The sequence below is a fragment of the Triturus cristatus genome, chromosome 9, assembly GCF_964204655.1.
Source record: "Triturus cristatus chromosome 9, aTriCri1.1, whole genome shotgun sequence".
Lineage (NCBI taxonomy): Eukaryota > Metazoa > Chordata > Amphibia > Caudata > Salamandridae > Triturus > Triturus cristatus.
The window spans coordinates 1,211,347,489-1,211,365,737 of NC_140592.1; the positions used below are offsets into that span (position 1 = coordinate 1,211,347,489).

The 18,249-nt window shown below is 41.2% G+C and overlaps 1 protein-coding gene across 1 annotated transcript in view; it reads left to right on the forward strand.

Moving 5' to 3' along the window:
* The window catches only part of CDAN1 (codanin 1), a 237,335-nt gene that overhangs the window by 95,418 nt on the left and 123,668 nt on the right, over positions 1–18,249 (forward strand). Inside the window, exons 8-13 of the mRNA XM_085627237.1 lie at positions 561–670; positions 2,490–2,579; positions 2,740–2,815; positions 11,579–11,790; positions 13,034–13,148; positions 16,831–16,977. Of these exons, the coding sequence (XP_085483363.1) occupies positions 561–670; positions 2,490–2,579; positions 2,740–2,815; positions 11,579–11,790; positions 13,034–13,148; positions 16,831–16,977 (750 nt within the window). The remainder of the gene's footprint in view (positions 1–560; positions 671–2,489; positions 2,580–2,739; positions 2,816–11,578; positions 11,791–13,033; positions 13,149–16,830; positions 16,978–18,249) is intronic.

Sequence of the window (18,249 nt, forward strand, 5' to 3'; positions counted from 1 at the left end):
TACCTATTTAGCACATCATAGCCAGGTCCTATTATTCCCAGTTAGCATAAAATGGACATTTAACATATAATGGACAGTTAACTTTATGCACAGTTTCATTCATGCCAGTTGGCACGTTATTAACCTTTCCATTATGCCAATTCTGCCTAGTTCCAGTATGCCCAGGTGGCACTTCAAGATGGGCACTTACCTTTTGCTCAATCAGCACACCCAAGCATAGTTTTTATTACACTCACTTACCGGCGTGGTGTCAGTTTCTGTTATGGACGCCCAGCATATCATGGATAATGTCCATTCTGCCCAGTGAGCACACTCTGGCTTGGTGGGTTTCTAAAAGGCCTGGTTAGCACATCATAGTCTATCTTCATTATGACCACTAAGCATTTAGTTACCAGCTTTCATTTTGTCAATTAGCGTAATATGTTCTGCTTTGATTATGCCCAGTTAGCTTGTTATGCCCACTTTCTGCTACATTGTGCAGCATTTTCTGCTGTACTTCTAACAGACCTGAATCTCTCTCAAGAAGGGAACTTTAATAACATTGCTAATATTTTTTTCAGGTTTCTCTTCTGATGCCTTCCTATATACAGTCAGTTTCTTTTCAGCCTGAAACCGATAACCGTTCAAACTTCCAGAGTGACCGGGCTTTTCACATCTTTAAGAAGCAAAGGTAAAAGTCTTTTTACTCTATTCATGGACACCTAACCAGAGTGGTTTGCTGCCACGATCTAGGCATAAGCCTTCTGTCAAAGTATGTAACCAATTTTTATTTAGTTCAAGAGAAGACATTCAAGGCTTCAACTTATATAATTACTCCAGCCTCGTGGTTTCAAGCAAGAGCTGAAAAGAGTCTTAGACAAGCAAGTCAGTAGAGAAAGGCATTTATTAACTCTGAAATCTTCACAGATCTGTAGGCTCACACCTTATTTTTGTTTTACTGCACATCTCTGACCAAACCAGTTTTCATGGAAATTAGGTATTGCTCTTTCTGTTATCTTTTCATTGAAAGAGCATACCCTAGAAATTTGTTAGAACCTGCATTCTTTCTTACAATTTACAATTAACTATTAGTGTAGTGTAATGATTTACATTCGGGAGGGTGGAAAAAAACCCTGACTAGACCTATTTTGTCCTTTTGTTACAAGGAAAAGCCTCCAAAACCCTTCTACCACTTCCTACCAGGCCTTAAATGTCAAGTAGTTTTATCTGTACTACTGATTTATTTATAGCACTGTCCTGCCGCTTGTCTTTTGTAACTGTGCATGCCCTATCTTCTTCCTACCCCAAGGCCGGTGTACACTGTCTATTTACTTGTATTTACTTTTTCACAAGGTTGCAACTAGAACATATATATTTTTTTCATAGTGTTTGTCTATAGCAAATTGTTGCAATTAATTAATTTTGGGGTAAGTTGAGATACCCATGTGGAGGACATGGTGCATTGAATCAATTACATTAACATTGCTGAAGGTTTCCGTTCCAGTGTGCGTCCCTCATAACCTCCATCACGAGTGAGTGTATTTATTAGTTTTCTATAGGAAGCACTAGTTTTCTAGGAACCATGACATATTCCATTTGTCACATGTTAAAGTTGTGAGAATAAAACACGAATTCAAAATTGATGACATGTTTGGGTCTTTGACTCTTTAATTGGCTTCTGTAGTCCAGGATTCTGCTATGGGACCCAGCGGCAGATATCCATGTAGAGATCCCTTCCACTGGATCCCCCTGAGCAGTAAGATGAACCAGTGCTTAAACAAATTTTTGGTTTAAGGACACAATGGTTGTCTGGAATGTCCTGCACTATCCCTAAGAGGAAGGAGATCCAGTACAAAGTCAATAGGTGAACACTAGGGCTGTACACATATGTGATAGGCCACACAATAATCGCTGCATACCTTAAGAGCCTTGTCTGTACCCAGAACACATCATGAATCCTTTGATCTAATGTGGACATCAGGTTTACCAGTTAAACAAAATACCCTGTAGAGGATTACATGTATTTTAAGACACACTCCCACATAATCCCCCCATTGCCAATACTTTCATTTGTGCCTGTAGCTTAAGTGTTTGTCTGTGAAGCCTTTGACTAACTACTCCTCGTTACCTACCAAGTGATTCCTTCAGTGATTAATTTGACCCTTCCAGCAAACCTGAACTTCCACAACCTGAAGGTATTTTGATGCTATTTGAGTGTTTCTAAAAACGACATTACCAATTGTACAATGTGGATTTGTTATTTTTAAAGTGAAAGGATGTCATACTTATGTAAAGCTACAAAAGGAAAAAATTCTTTGTGGAAAATGACCATCTTGTGGCAAGGGGGGGGCCTGGGTAGCAGTGATATATTGGTTAAGTAACCTTCAGTTCAACAGTGATGGTTGGGTTCGTCACTTGCAGAATGTGGTCCACTTCATCCGAGCTCTTCTGTTGTCGCCATACCTGTCCTCGGATCGAGCATTGCCCACTTTTTCCACTTTCTTCTACAGGGATGTCTTCTATGAACTGCTGCGTGACTGGGAGGACAACCATGAGCAGCCAGACTGGAACTTTGAAACTGGTTTAGGCCTCAGAATTAGGTAAGGATCTATGATTCACCACAATGTCCAGCTGTATCTCAGTTGTGAACCATCTTTATTTTTAAGTTCCTGTTGACAAGAGGATCTCACCCTCGAGTTTGATTAAAATTAAAAGCTCTTTCCAAAGTGTGAGCACTTCAATGTATTCTCTTTCTTTAAGGGCAATGATGACCAATCTCTCTGCGACCTATAACCACAGCCACTTTGCCAGACTGTTCCAGAAACAGCTTATCCAGGTAACACTGTACACACTTGTCATCTACACTAGGTACAAGCCTATAAACTAGGATTTATTTGTTGATATTGACTCTAAAATTATAGGCAGTCCTACATATTGTAATGGTGCTCTTTTTCAGCAGGTTATGGTGAAGGAAAGGCAGAGTCAGTCTGCTGGGATTCTAACCTAATATGTAGAAATTTGATAGATTCAACCATACATTTAATACATATTTTATTCAAGTTGAACTTCAGTCTATGCATACTGAAACTCATGATTACGTGGCAACAGGACCGCCCCTCTCCTATTATACACAAATTCTCATCCTTACAAGGGTTATCACTGCCACTTATGGAGACCACATCTTCACTCTAGGCCCTTGTAATCAACTCTCGTGCAACCCTTCCACCGATTACACTTCTCTTTGCCAATCTTCAGATACACTGCCAAATCTGTGCATTCTTCATTCAATAGCTCCTTGCTGTGCTGTGGCCCGCACTAGTTGGACTGCAGCATGCTCTTCTTTCCTTCACTTTGCATACAACCTCTTTCTAGTTCGTCATGGTTGTTTTATGTTCACGGTTGTTTGTTGACGATACCATCGTACTGGATCCTCCAACTTTCTTCCTGTGCGTGATAGAAATTGATCAGATTGAGTCAATGTACCCAGATTGTATCTAAATGCAGATTTACTTGATCATCTGGGACCACCTGGCTCATCTCGTCTACCCACCTTGTTGCTCTTAGCTTCACATGCACCATTTGATCTTCAGCTCTACCTTTGTGGAGGAACTATCCTGGCAGTTGCTCTCTCTCTCTTTGTTTTTGATGAAATACAAGGCAGCAATTTCTTTCTACATCTGTAACAATCGAGAAGCAATGGAAGGTGGTTTAATCTTTTATTAACTTTCACAGAGCACACCTTCTACATCAAATTTGCGACATCACTATGCACTGAAATAGAAGCCTACCACTAGGCAGAATACCACTACTTCTACTTACTGTGAGATCAGTAAAAATGCATTGAAACTGATTAGTTTAGGCTTAGTGATGGGAAGGGTAAGAGTTTGTGCCAAGGGTAGTGTTGAGTTTATGATTGGGTTTGGGATAAGGAACAAGCTTAGGTTTAGAGTTTTATTGTAAAGTGGAGAGTTAGGTTAATGGTAAGGTGGAGAGATATATTTAGAGCCGGAATATACTAAGTTTATACTTAGTTTAAGTCTAAAGTTAGGCTTGGGCATAGCTTGACACATATTGTTAAGGTGAGTAATGCGTTAGAGTTCAAGTAAGGGTTAAGGCAAGGTCCATTATTGAGGTTTTAGTGTAGGGTTGATTACGATTTGCTGTCCATGTAGCAGTATTAATGTGCTGGCGAATTACATTATATACTAACCTGGTAAATGTAGTCATGGCACAATGTGGTGGTGATCTACATAACCTACAACCACTATTCCCCGTGCTTGTTGGATCGATATCTAAGTGAGGAAAGAGCATAAACCATCACCGAGGTGGCACTCATTCAAACTAGCCAATGGGGCTAAAGCTCAGTGAGGTCTCCAGTATTGGCACTATTTAGATAGAAGGCCACGTGCGTCTCAGCAAAGATGCTACCTTGTATTCCAGTTGGGTAGATTACCAGGGTTCTTGTGCAGTGGAATCTGAGGCATGGCATGAACAGAAAATGTTAGCTGTGTCCATTTATATCCCTCTAAAGCTCCAACAATTAGTCCTTGGCAATGTAAGCATACTATTGTTAAGTGTTCTGAAGACCACTCATGTAATTAAGCCCAGGTCTTCCTTTTGTGATACAACTTATGTGTTAATCATTCACATCAAAAGTACATTTACCAGAGATCACAAAACCTCTAGCTGGATTGATACTTATGAAGCAGGAGGCTTTTTGCGACCACCTCTGAATGCAGAGATGAAGGCATACGAGGTACAGCAGGTCTTCATCCCTTAAAGTGCTTTAAAAATGGTTGGATGTAATTAATGATATCCGGGAACAGGGACATTACCAAACGTTGATAAAGCTTCCACTTTATAAATTATTTACCACAGCAGGTCGGATGGTGGTACCCACATCTGCGATTGCAAACAATTGGTGCACGTGATTGCAACTGTCTAATTGGAGGGAGCATCACTAGCTGGACATTGAATTTGCAAGTTATTTATTGTGTCACACTGTACCTGAGTTTCTAACCCCCTCCTCTGGTAGAGTAAGACTAGACTGTTTAACAGGTTTACAAGTGTAGAAACATCTTTGCTCAAGAGTTTTTCACCTGGCCACGTCACTAGGTGAAAATGCAGCAGAAAATGGGAGGAAGCTTGTGGGAATTGGCACAAAAACTGATTCCTGCATGTTGTTCACCATTATCCCTTGCTTGGAAGTAAGTCCCACTTATTCCCTCCCCAGATTTACTGATTAAAGTAGTATCATTAACTCCTGCAGTTTCTGGCCAATAACTGGGGCATTCATAGTGGGCCCCCCATCCATTTCCAAGTTCTACTTTTACATGTTTGATGTGGATACGTAGATCGATCTTGGCGCACAAATTTACTACACTCACAAACCAGTAGTGGTGATCCTTAAAGAGAGGGCAGTGGTGATCTGCTAAACAGGGAGGTGCTTTTTTAAAGACGGTAAGTAATCTTTAACTGTGCACCAAATTGTCTGATCCCAAGAGTACTATCCAATATGTAGAGAGAGGCTTGCAAACTGATTCTCAAAGTTACTTTGGGGCTGAGATACATTTGTATGCTGACCTTCATGCACTATACATGTCAGGAGCTTGAATTGGTTCTGCCAAAGGATCATCAATTCAAACCGAAACATGAGCTGGGCCGTAGGTGATCTGGAAAATGGCTGGTATTAGCCACAATGGAAGATGATGTGGTTTTTTAGGTCTCGCCTGACCCAGCGCATGCGCTGGTCTGTCGAGATTTTTGGAGAGGGCTCCAAAAAGTGCTACCAGGCCAGCCTAGAGCTACAGTGCATGTGCGCGGGTGTGCGCGCCGTGCTTGATCGCGATTACTTTCACTTTTGCGGCCGCACAGCCGCTGTGATGTTTGATCGCAATCATTTCACGGCCGCTTGGCATAGCCAATAGGTCTCGCTTTTGGGACCTTATAAGTATTTAGTTATGCAACTGTTGCACGGCTAAACACTTATAAGGTCCCAAAGGCGAGACCTATTGGCTATGCCAATGCTTGTTTGGATCTTCTATCCAGAACACAACCTGGTGATAGGCTTTCTAGACACCTTGGCATCAGGGTCTTAGTCAGTGTGTCAACCTGAGAAGAAACCAGTTGGATTGGACTGTAACCACCCAACAAGCAACCGAGCACTACTTCAGTGAGATGCTTTATAGGGAACCATCAATCGAATGAGATATCACAGGCGTAGGGAGTGGAACCCAAACCTTCTTTCACCATGGAAAGGCACACGCAAGAACACTAGGAAACCAGGGATATATTCCAAAGATTTATTTAAGAATCAAAATCCTATCCCAATGCATACAATATGAATAGTAACTAGTATAAAACGCAACAAAATATTGGCAGCCATGTTTATCAAAAGGATGAATAACAACAAATATTGCAACCTGCTGATATCATAAAATCTTCTTTTTAAAAATCTCTCCATCCCACCCACATTTCTCTTGGCTGCCTCTGCTAAGCTTTAGCACCAAAAAGAGGGCTAATTTGAGTTTCAAAGATGATGCTCGCCTTCATACCTTTTCTGAACAAATGTCCAGTAAAGTAACCGTGTCCACTGTTCTCTTCTATATCGACACAGGCAATTTAGCCCACCGAGCAAAGGCTCGCTCTATCTCATTACCCTCAGTTCTTAGTCTTAGTTTATATAATGTAACAGAACATTGTTTTTCTTCTTTTTAGTTTCTTTTTATTGGATTTAGATACAAACCTAAATCAAAAATAATAGCAGGCACAATAAAGGCATGACGTCACTGTGGTCATACGGTTGCGTACTCAATAAAGATAATATCAGCAGAAACACCGTGACAGCCTTACACTTACATTCTGTGAAACCTTGTCTATTGTTTAAAAACAATAAATAAGAAGTGAAGTTATTGGCTTCTACAAAACCTTGTTCATTATTTACAAACAATCACAGGAAAAGACAATTCGGTCCATACAGAAACACTTTAATATATTCTAGCAGACTTAATTATCACATTGCAATGAATAACAACATGAATGGATGTGCATTTACATTTGACACTTACACCTAAATTAATAACAAATATAATTCAAAAAGGGGATACCTAAGGAGAAAATAATAGTTATAACAAAGCTATTTTGAAGACCAATCCAAAAGTAATGTCTAAAATGTCATCCGTGTTCCACCTGAATTGCGCAGTTGTTCTCATTACGTTTTTTCTAGATTCATCCACACCATTAGAAAGATCTCGTTCACGCCGTAATCTTAATATGTCTGCCATACCTGGAGAGACTTTGTCCTTCAGAACAGCTCTTTTTTATTTTTTAAGCTTAAAGTTTATTTAATTTTTTCAGAATGTTATTGACAATGAAGAAACTCCACTGGTTGCCAGTAGGAAAGAGGGTCATATTCAAGGCGTTATGCTATGGCACCGCATCCTCATGAAATCCGGCCCTAAGTATCTGCACTCACTCCTTGAGGAATACAAACCTGACAGAACTTTACGATCATCGGACAAGGCATTGGCTAAAATACCCAGGATACACAGAGCCAGGCAGGGAGCACGGTCCTTCAGGTATCTAGCAGCAAAGACCTGGAACACTCTTCCAATAACCTTAAGAACAGAGACGTCTGAAATACGTTTCCGCAAACAACTCCAAACATGGCTCTATGGAAAAAAAAACTATTAGAGTTCTTATTAGCATCTCCTCACTGCTATTTTCTTTCTCCTGTGTCATAGCGCGGGGACACACCGTTTGTGGTGTAACCAGGCGCTCTATAAATGTGTTATAAATAAATAAATAAATGTTACAGGATAATGATGTTTGGGCGTAATAAAGCATACAAACGTATGTTATACTTGATACAATTACATATTGGCCACTGTAATTTATAATTGAAAGTAGTACAACAAGAATAATCATGATCAAGAGATCAATAGTTAGCATGTCAAATCCCACCCACCCGGATCCCTACCCAAAACCTCTAACCACTATGTGTCTCTTAAGAGCCAACCATATATCAGAAGGGGAGGAGGAGAACGAGAGTGTTTATATAAGTGTTGTGTATTACGTTTATAATGTTAGCGATATATGGTGATAACAGGAGCCATATTTTAATTTGAAGCAGAGGAGGGTAATTACTAAACCAATTGACATTTGCTCCTTTGGCACCAAGTGCCTGAGCAGGATCCAAGAACAAAGCCTTACACCTTTCTAATAATAGATCCCATTCCATTGAGATTGGGGTTTTACGAAGGCCCCTATATTCTTCTCTCCTAAGGGCCACGCTTTCGGTAAGTCCCCATTGGCAGAGGTCTTCACGCCAGTCTACTAATCTCGAGGCTTTGGGGGACTTTCAGCAGTTGGCAAGAAGGCGCTGTGCTACTAGTAGTGCAAGATTTGCAAAACGTTTTCCAACATTGGAACTCTGGGACCCGCTGATAACCCCAGGAAGCAACTCTACGCAGCGTTCCAAGAGGGTCGGCCTGTGACCACTGTCCATGCTTTCAATACCCACGCCCAGTAATCTGATAGTTGTGGGCAGGCCCATAACATGTGGAGTAGGTCTGCCCCTTCATCCTTCAGAACCGCTCTTTATCGCCTGTTGCCCTTATGAGAAGAGATAGGTTGTCTCAAACATGGGATTGCTTGTTGGGATACCCTTTGTCACAAAAAGGCAAAATATATTGCATTCCACCAGAAGCATGGCAGATATTCAGTGCTCTTGGAGTCTCGCTCATGGGAATCTGCAGCATACCCATGAGGCGGGCACGATTCCTGTTTACGCAGTAAACTTGTTTGTATGTCCAGTCAAGGGTAAAGACTGTAATTACTTCGGCTGTGCTCAGGAACTCACTTTCTTCTGCATTTACTACTTTACATTGTACTGCAACCATTCTTTAAAAAACCGTGACTCTGTGAAGCACCAGTGCTAGAGACGAGAAAGCTAAGTGAAGGATTGACATACAAAGCTCCGCCTCTGCTGTGAGACTGCAGTTCATTCACTTCTCGCTTGTGCCAAGAAAGGATGATGTAAGGTAACCTTTAATGGTTATGGCATTCTGTCAGCCTCACTGGCTACAGTGCAGACTCAAGCAGTGAGGTCACATTAATGTACTGTACTGCTGTTTTCCAAAGTCTTACTTATCCCCACAACCTCTTTCATGTCTCTTGCCCCCTGTATGGTTTTGTTACCTCTATGTTAGCAGAACTAATTTTAGGAAAATTCTCTGTTGCCATATTTATTTTCTTTTGGAGTATGAACGTCTGTCTGCTGTTTTATTTACAGAGTTTAACTATTCACTGTTGTGTTCAGTGCTTTGTAGTGTACACTGTAGTGAGCGTATTTGTTTATTAAGTAAATTGTAGGGCAACATTCGCGGCTTTTCTCTGTATTCGATTTGACTGGTGAAGCTATAGAACAGTGTTTTGTAAACCACTAAAAGGGCATGTTGTGGGTGTTAAATGCAGTGGGTTGGTGTCCTCGTGTATGCTGTGTTTAATTCTTCTGCATTTGTTGTGTATTTGGAGATGTTCATCAGTGCCCACAGTGCATTTCATGAAATGAAACTGTGTCCATGGAGTGGAGACATCCTTTAACAAATCGTAGACCTACAAGGGTATGTGTGTTGCCGAGTCCGCTTTGTGAAAAAAATCACAGGCAAAGTAACTGTGTGCTTGTCGAGGACGCAATCTTTTTTTTGATAATCAACTTGATTGATTTAGAATCAAACATGTTAGCCGCACAGGACATTTGAGCAGTTTTATAAGCATTCACCACAATTAGTCTTTGTGAGCATACACCAATTAGTGAATGAAAGCACCATCTTGTTACATTAGCATTACACCCATATGTGAAACGGAGGTTTTGCGCACTTAGTCTAGCTGGTTCAACCACTTGCCCCAGACTCTTTGGTATCTGGCGGGGCATCCACGGGCCTCAACTAAGGGTCTCTCCTGTGAGGCACACCAGTCCACTCCTCGGTGCCATTTTGCTAGTCGAGGAGGCAATCCTATGAGCAAATTATTAGCGGTGTGCTTGGCAAGGAGACAGTCTTCCTTTTTTTAAGCAGATTTTATTGGGTTTCTTAGCAGCAGCAAACAGGCCAAGTTATAACATTGCATGGTATGTCATTGAATTCTTACCCATCAACCATCCACCTCTAACCTCCCCCACAACTCCCCACCCACCACCCTGAGTCGCGCCCTAATATATGCAAACCAAGTTCATTATTCAGTACGGTCCCCTCCCCAAACCCCCCGCCACTTTGCTAAAGAAACAATCTTGTGAGCAAATCGAAATCGCGGTAGTAGTGTGCATGTCAGAGAGACAGCCTCAAACAAATTGAGGTTTGAAGCTGTGTGGAAGGATGTGTATAGTATATTGTGTTACATAAGCTGAAAGAAAGAGTGTAACAATGATTTTGTTGAATTAAAAGGTGTAGATATGTGGTAAGTGAGTGGAAGGAAGACAGATGTAGTGATGTGTGTAGGTAGAAGTGTAATGATAGGCTTTTATTTGTTGAAATAAAGGGAGGAGACAAGTAGTATTTGCATAATCCTGTCTGCGGTATGTGGATGCTCAAGTAAGATTCTGGCATCCATTCATGTACGAGAATGGAGGGATCTAGAGTTTCATTTGCATGGATTCTCGCACTGAAGTATGAATGAGCTGTGCCTCTGATTACAGGCGAACCTCTTTTTTAAAATCCTACTGTATCATTATTTCCAATGTACAGAAAACCTGCTTTAAAGAAAAATAACTACACTTCTACTAGGCTATTCTCCATAAACCCTCATTTAATTTTCTGCCTTTTCAGTAAAAAACACAGAAGCCGAGCCTCTTTTTGAATTGATGCAAGAACATGAGTTCCCGCCACCCTTCCCATCATGCTACTCTTTTTTTCCTTAATCCTTTCCCCGTTTGCCTATTTTTATTTTTTATGTCTTTCTGTCAGGGAGAAGTCTCTGAAGCTGCCAGTGGGCGTTGTGCTGAGCTATATAACAATTAATTTGAATGTCTCTTTTGTTAAGACATGTCAGGCCCTTACCAGAGCACATTTCTATTGCTACAGATCTTAGCACATTTCTTCTTCCAGTGTCTGACTTGAATTTAGAGGCTATTTAATCCTAGAAGCAGATCTTTTCTTGAAAGATAGAGCCCTCTCAATGTTTCAAGCGATACTTCTAATCATTTTTTTAAATATTTTTTCTCTGGTCTTCTATTTGCCCTTCACTGTATGTTGTGGTGATTTTGCACTTGCGAGAAAAGTTTACATTTTTTACTTTTCCTTTCGAAATAATGGGTTGCAATGATTTGAGCATAATTTATGCAGAAAATGTTCATTTGCATCTGTGGTGTTTCGCCTTTTTGTATAAATCAAGTGGCAGTGGTCTTCGCAGGGCATAGTACTTTGTTGATGTGTAAAGCATTATCCATATTGTGTGGTTTAAAATAATGCATTTCAATAAGTTTAACTCTATGTTAAAATATGTATTGCGTAGTCATTCTAAGCACTTGTGTACAGATACACACACATTCTGTTTCTTCTTTTAAAATCTTGCTTAACATTGAAACTTGTCTTTCTATTCACAGATGTGTAAAGGCTCGATCGCTGGTGGAGGAAGCGGAAGTGGTGATGCCCCAGATCAGGATGTTCTGAACATGCTGGGCTCGGATAACCTAGTCCGCCTGAAGAGGCTGCAGGAACGGTTTGTGGCCCCGCAGAACACTGGGGGACCCTGCCCTCCCCCGTCCTTTCCAGGATGCCAGGAGTTCTTTAGGGACTTTATACTCAGCGCAGGAAGGTGAGCAGCTAATCACAGCGCGGCTTTCAATTTTCTTAGACGGGCGAGGAGAGCACAGTGTACGCAAGAAGGCTGTGCTGCTGCATTTAACTTTCAAATCTATGTTTAGCAGACCTTGCCCATCGCCAGAGTATGTCATTGCACTAAACCACATAGAGTTATGTCTGCCTCTGCCCCTTTTACAGGCATCTGTATGTAATATGATTTTTTGGTAACTGCCACCAATTACCAGTGCCACCATAACTAATGTGAAGTGCTGAGAGGTAATTGCATAGTAATCCTTTTTCAAAAATAAAATGGTGAGCATGCCACATTAACTCATACACTCTTCATGCTACTTCTGTTAAGAAGCATTTTTTATGGAAGACTCCACGTGGTCATATTTGGGAAATGTTGGACCAGTATTTGAGACAAATGCAAAGGAAAATCTCCTGGTCGAGGGGATAAAGTCCTCTCCATCTAAAGGCTCAATGCAGGTACCTCAGCTATGCATTGATAGTGTGCTTTGCAGTGAAGGCACAAAAAGCTTCCTACCCTTGTAACAATAGCTTTGCATTATGGCAAAAAACTGGGTAAATAGTCATTTACAAATTCATCCGTTGTTGCCTCAGTCAATCAGTAATCTTATAAAGCAAGAATTCTCACCTGTCTCTAGGCGCTAAGTGTGTGTGTGGGGGGTCTGCAGTTCAGTCGAAGAGCCAGCCAGTCAGTCAGTCAAATCCACTTTATTCGTTTAATAAAAACATAAAAGTACACAACATACAGCAGTTATCACAACAGTAATAAAATTTAAAATACAATTCATCAATAGTCATTGGGCAAGATAAAACCTTTCAGCAGCAAGATTCATAAATATACAAATAAAACAGATTACCAGTAATGCCTATATAGCAGCAGGCAAGCTGGGATACATCATGTTTCATATTCAGCAGCATTTTCTCAAATGAGAGGACATACGTAAAAACAAAGTCATGCGATCATATACGAACGGCCGATATTCATGTCATAGGATACCGTTTCTTCTTAAGCCTCACAGCCACCACTAAAAACCTTGCAATATGAAAAGTCTCACAAGGATCAACCAGCATCTGTAAATATAATAAAGCGGGTCTAACCCGCATAAAACCTTTTCCCTTTAAAATGGAGATTAAAAACCTTCTATGAATATCGCAAAAATGATCACAAAAGTCGAAGAGCTAGGTCTTGAGGTCCTTCCTGAATTGCCTTTGCTTCTGTCCCATAGTTTCCAGTTCAACCAGCACCTCATGGATAGTCTGTGCCAAAAGATTCTGCATCTGGATGCCATTTCCTTGATCGAGCATGAGCCCAGTGACGGCGAGGCGGATATGGATGAACAGGTACTGCGAGCATGAAAGCCTCTTTGTTATTTTGTATATTGAGATCCCACCTTCTTCTGTTTGCCCTTTCATCGCAGATTAGATTTTGTTATTGAGGTTATGGTTTGAATACTATAGACCTTTAGATCATCAGATGACCCTTAAGTTTTCAAGGAGCACATATTCCAGTTCCATTGTACTCTACAAATGACTATAATCTAGAACTTAATTTAAGTCTGAATACCTCAATAAGGTCCTTGAGAATGAATCTCCCAAAATTCATTGGGTTGTTCAATGAAAACCCAGGCATGGGGGCTCTGGCCGGATTGGAGTCATCGGGTAGCCCTAGTGTACTAGCTCTGGATCAGAAAGGGGTCGTTTAGGGATGAGAGAAACTAAAGCTGGATTTGGGGAAATGCTTTTCCTGTTCTAAATGGTACATGTTTTCCCTTTTAAACTATAAAGGCTTAATTTCTTTTGTGAAAAGTTGTTCTGTTGTTCAGTGTGCTCTTACCTCCAGAGGAGGCTCACTTGATGTTGGGAGCTCTACTTGTAGAGAGCATGCTTCAAATCTGATCCCGTTTCATAGCCTGAAGAGGTCATTGAGCCTGGCTGAGTAATTCCTAGTGAGCTATAAGCGTTGTTTTCTGCACTCAGCGTTTATATGGATTGCGGTTGATAAATATGTCAAACCACTTCCTTTGCATACTAACCAGCGAGAATGTTCATGGTCAGGAAGTGGGTTTCGTGGGCTTTTTACCTGGAGGTCTTTTACCCATTGGACATGGGTAAGTCCGGCCTGTACTTTCCTTTTTGTGAGCATACTGAGATTTGCAAGCCTACCTTTTCTGTGACATGTCAGGAAATAAAGCTCTTTAATGTAATATAGTTGGATATGGAAATCAGGCTCTCTAAGACCCCAGTAACAGTTGTTTCTACCTAGACTTGATACATGAGGTGTGTGCGTATAAGCTTTTCCTATTCATTAGCACATTTTCACTGCAACAAGAAGTGATCTGGTATGTATTTAAGGTGGAACTTGTGAAGAAACAGCTGCTGAAAATTCCTTGCTGGGTACCAACACACAGTCTAATCTCTGCTTGTTTACCAGTGTAGTGGCTCTCATGAGGCTCATGATCATAGGGAACACGCTCGAGGTTCTTGTGGACTGAATGGGCAACTACATCCTGTCCCATCCGGGTTAATTCTGCATGGCCCTGAAAAGCTCTCTGTGGGAGTCTTTTCAAATCTTGGCAATTGTAGCTCGGGGCATGATTTGTTTGCTTCTCATAGACTGATCAGCAGTCTCCCATCTCTTTACTTTTAAAACAGGTCCAACTAAACTGTGCCCTTTAAGCCCAATCAGTGGCATTGTATAGCATTAGATCCTCTCCTATGCACCCCTACTTTCTCCAGTCATATTCTGTTTCTGCCTCGCTCTTCTGCTTCACCTGATCATCTTCTTTGACCTAAGTCACCATTCACAAACTGATGCTGCTCATATTTTTTTTGGTTTGTTTTGTGGCCCACTTTGAATTTAGATGCTAATCTCTCTTTTAATGGATGATCCATGGATAAAAACAATCAGCTGTTGCTTCATACCCCATCTGATGTGACTCAGCCTTCCCTTTCACTCCTGCGCATGCAGGTCTACTACCCTCCCTGTCCTTCAGGATACAACTCAGTACTCTTTGATTCCAGCATTACCTTGAAATATAAGTGTCTTTACACAGCTATGATTCTTTGACTTCTCTAGTTACATTCCTTTCTACCCAATCCATACTTCACTTGTTTTTGTCTTTCAGTTCTTGTTGCTGTTTCACTAATATCATGCACTCTTGTTCTTTGTTCTCTGAAGGAACACACCACAATCCATGTTATCTTGATGCATGTAAGCTCTCAGATTCCCATGGCCCTAGCTCACACTATAGGCAACTTGTAAACAAACAATAGTGAAAAGATCGTTGTTTGTGTTTTTAGTTCATAACAGATATTACAGCAAAAAGAGCTGCAGGCATTCCCACCCCATGGTGAGCACCACAATTTCTCTGAAAGACCATACAATGAACTTAGGGGTCCACAGAGACAACTCTTTGATCCTTCAGATTCTTATTGGGTCTGTTGTTGAGGTTTTCCTGTTTAAAGTGGACCCTTCCTATACTTATTTTGGCCGGAAGGCCAAGTCTAGGGGGCACCTTCTCAAACTCCCGCTTTTGGTCCTGCAGTGGTCCTTTTACCTGGGTCCTCGCCTTGCTGATAAAGAGCCATGAGTGGGCTCAGCACGCTACACGTGGGTTAATGACTGGTTTATAAAATGTGACTTCTCTTGACCCTTGGGCTAAATTTACTACACCAATCACGAGGCACTGTTGGCCGCATCTCTGTCTGCCTAAACATTTAAGTAGTACCTGTCTGTCTTCATCGTTCTGTGAGATGGTGCAGCCTAAGCCCGCTACCACTTACCTCTCACTTCAGGAATAGTAGTTTGTGTCTTACGCCCTGTCCTGGCGTTTGCTTCCTGCTGGTAGCAAACTATAGCATGTTCTGCTGTCTACTTTAAGAAAACTTGTCTGATTTAATCTCTCATCATCTTCAATGCATAGCACCTTAACGCGGTTAGCTCTATCAATACACACTTTATAAATTCACTTACTCACTTTGAAAGTAGAAGGAAAGCAGTGAAATAAACAAGCCACATTTCATATGTTGAAGCAAACAAGAAAAGGTAATCTTTCCATGCATGTATTGTCGCAGTGTCATTAATTTCTGTGCAGCAGCGGAGACCCGACAAAACCCAGCTGTTCTCCTAGTCCACAACAAATCCCTGTGTTCAAACCATGTGAGCAATGATACTCCCTTAATGAAACCTATTTTGAGAACCCAGCACAGAACAGAAAGATCAGCTGGAAATTCAGTGTCTGTCAGTATAGTGGAGGCACTGTACTGTCGTACAGCAGTATGGGGTCTGAGCTGATTGGGGGGCATGAATACAGTTACAGAATTGGCTTGCCAATATAGAATTGGATGTTCCTAAATACAAGGTGCTTCTATTGTGGCCTGAAGCATTCAAAGAGGCTTTTATGAAGTTCCAGGATGTGAGAATATCATGAGTTTGTGGGTACTAAACTAGATCAGTGTACCTAGTTTTTGTAAATTAAATATGCATCAATTTTGTCTAATTCTTTTTGCATGATGGAGTTTTTTCCCCAGTATTGTTTTGTGTTTTACCCATTCCTTTTGCCTCTTTTTGGGAAAAAACCTACTGTACACAGCCTTTCTTTTCTATGAACTTTTCTATTTAGCCCCTCTTCATGACTCCTCCTTTCTACCCTCCTTGGTTTTCGTTCTCCAAGTTTGCTGGGTTTTTTTCTATCTCGTTCTGCCTTTATATTTTTAATTTGTTTTGATATCTAGCTTTCACTGTACCCTTTCTCTTACCTATGTTGGGTGGGGAAAGCTATTCATCACCCACTCCCTTTCACCATGCCTTCTCACCTGTGTACGTTTGGGCATGCACATGTATACATCCACAAGCACAACTGCACACACACTCACTACATTAACAATTGTTTGAAAGCTATTTTTTAGTTCAATTGTTGCTTTTTATTTCAACCTGGCCAACTTTTCACAATGAGCCCCTACCCATGGTATACTCTTCAACATCAACCTCTGTACTTTAATTCTCTCTTCTTTTTCGTTGTAGGATGAGAAACAACATTTTACCTCTGTCCTTATGACACTTCGGCTCCTGGCAAAGTTTCTAGGATTTGTTACTTTCCTTCCCTATCGCACAACAGAACCCCTGACCAAGGGAGACCTGCAAGAGTCTGCGGTGGCCTTACGAAACCAGGTGTGTAATAGAGAGATTAAGTACCTGATTTGTGGTCTGAAGTCCAAATGATGTTTTCATTAAGTTTTCTGTTTATTAATTTTTAAAATGTCGAGAGACTGCTTTGCAGTGACCTAGGAATAAGCTACTACAGATTTTAAACCTGCATTACTGAGACCTGTTTGTTAGCACAATCTTTGTAGTTCTCACTTTAGGTGTCCTAGGCATGGCTTGCCATGACCTGTTGGTTTCCTCTAGTCTCCCCTTTATCTGCCCCAGTGGATTCAACAATTTGTCTTATTCAAATGCTCAACAGGGGTGATGGTATTCAATGGTAGAGCCTGGACTCCCCCTGTGAGGGGGTGTACCTTCGAACACCCCAACCCATAGTTCAGAGAGACTTTTCCTGCTGTAGGAAAGTGAATTATTATGTGGTGTTGTTGCGAGACCTCACCATGTAATGATGGCAATCTTCATCAGGTCCAGTGCGGTTTCTTTAATAGAACCCGTAGCTCAGTCCTGGGCAGCTGTGGCACAGAGCAGTCCGTCTTACTCAAAGGAACAAGTGTTAAGTATTTAGAAGTACCAAAACAACAGGTACGTAACAAACACAACAAAGTAAAGATCCAATACCAATTTATTAAATAGAGGGTATTTTTATCTTTATATAGACACCAGAACTATAAAATTCTATTGAGGTTAACCGGAGATATGATTTCTCAAATGTAAGTAAAATACTTTATTTTAGTCTTTTAGAGACAACAAATTGTTGCAAGCGGTTGGTAGAGAATGGGCTAAGATGCCTGTTAAATTCTCTTGGACTAATCACAAAGGTTTGGGGTCAGTCAGAGGGATTAGTCAGGTAGCAGCTTACCGGTCATAGTCCGCAGTCTTGGGGTCCTTGGCGCACTTTTCTCCTGTAACATGGTCCAGCCAAGAAGTGGTCCTGATTCTGGAGATCGGGGATGCTAGGGAGATGTGGTGAGTTTTCCTGAGGGCACCTTGCAGTCCACAAACTTCAGGGGATGTCTCTGGCTTCAGGACTCGAATTTCCACATTGCGGTAGCAGCATGAGAGTCCGGTGCCTGTCCAGTTGCCACTGGTCAACTGATCTCTCGGTTACAGCAGGTTCAACATATGCTTACAGGTAAGCAAATACTTTTCTTTAGGGAATCAGAGTCCTAGCCTTGGAGTAATTTCTTCTGTTCTGGCACAAGTGGAGTTCTTTTTCACCAGTAGGCACAGCAGGCAAATTCCTCTATGCAGGTCCCTTTGGGCACAGCTGGTGCAGTC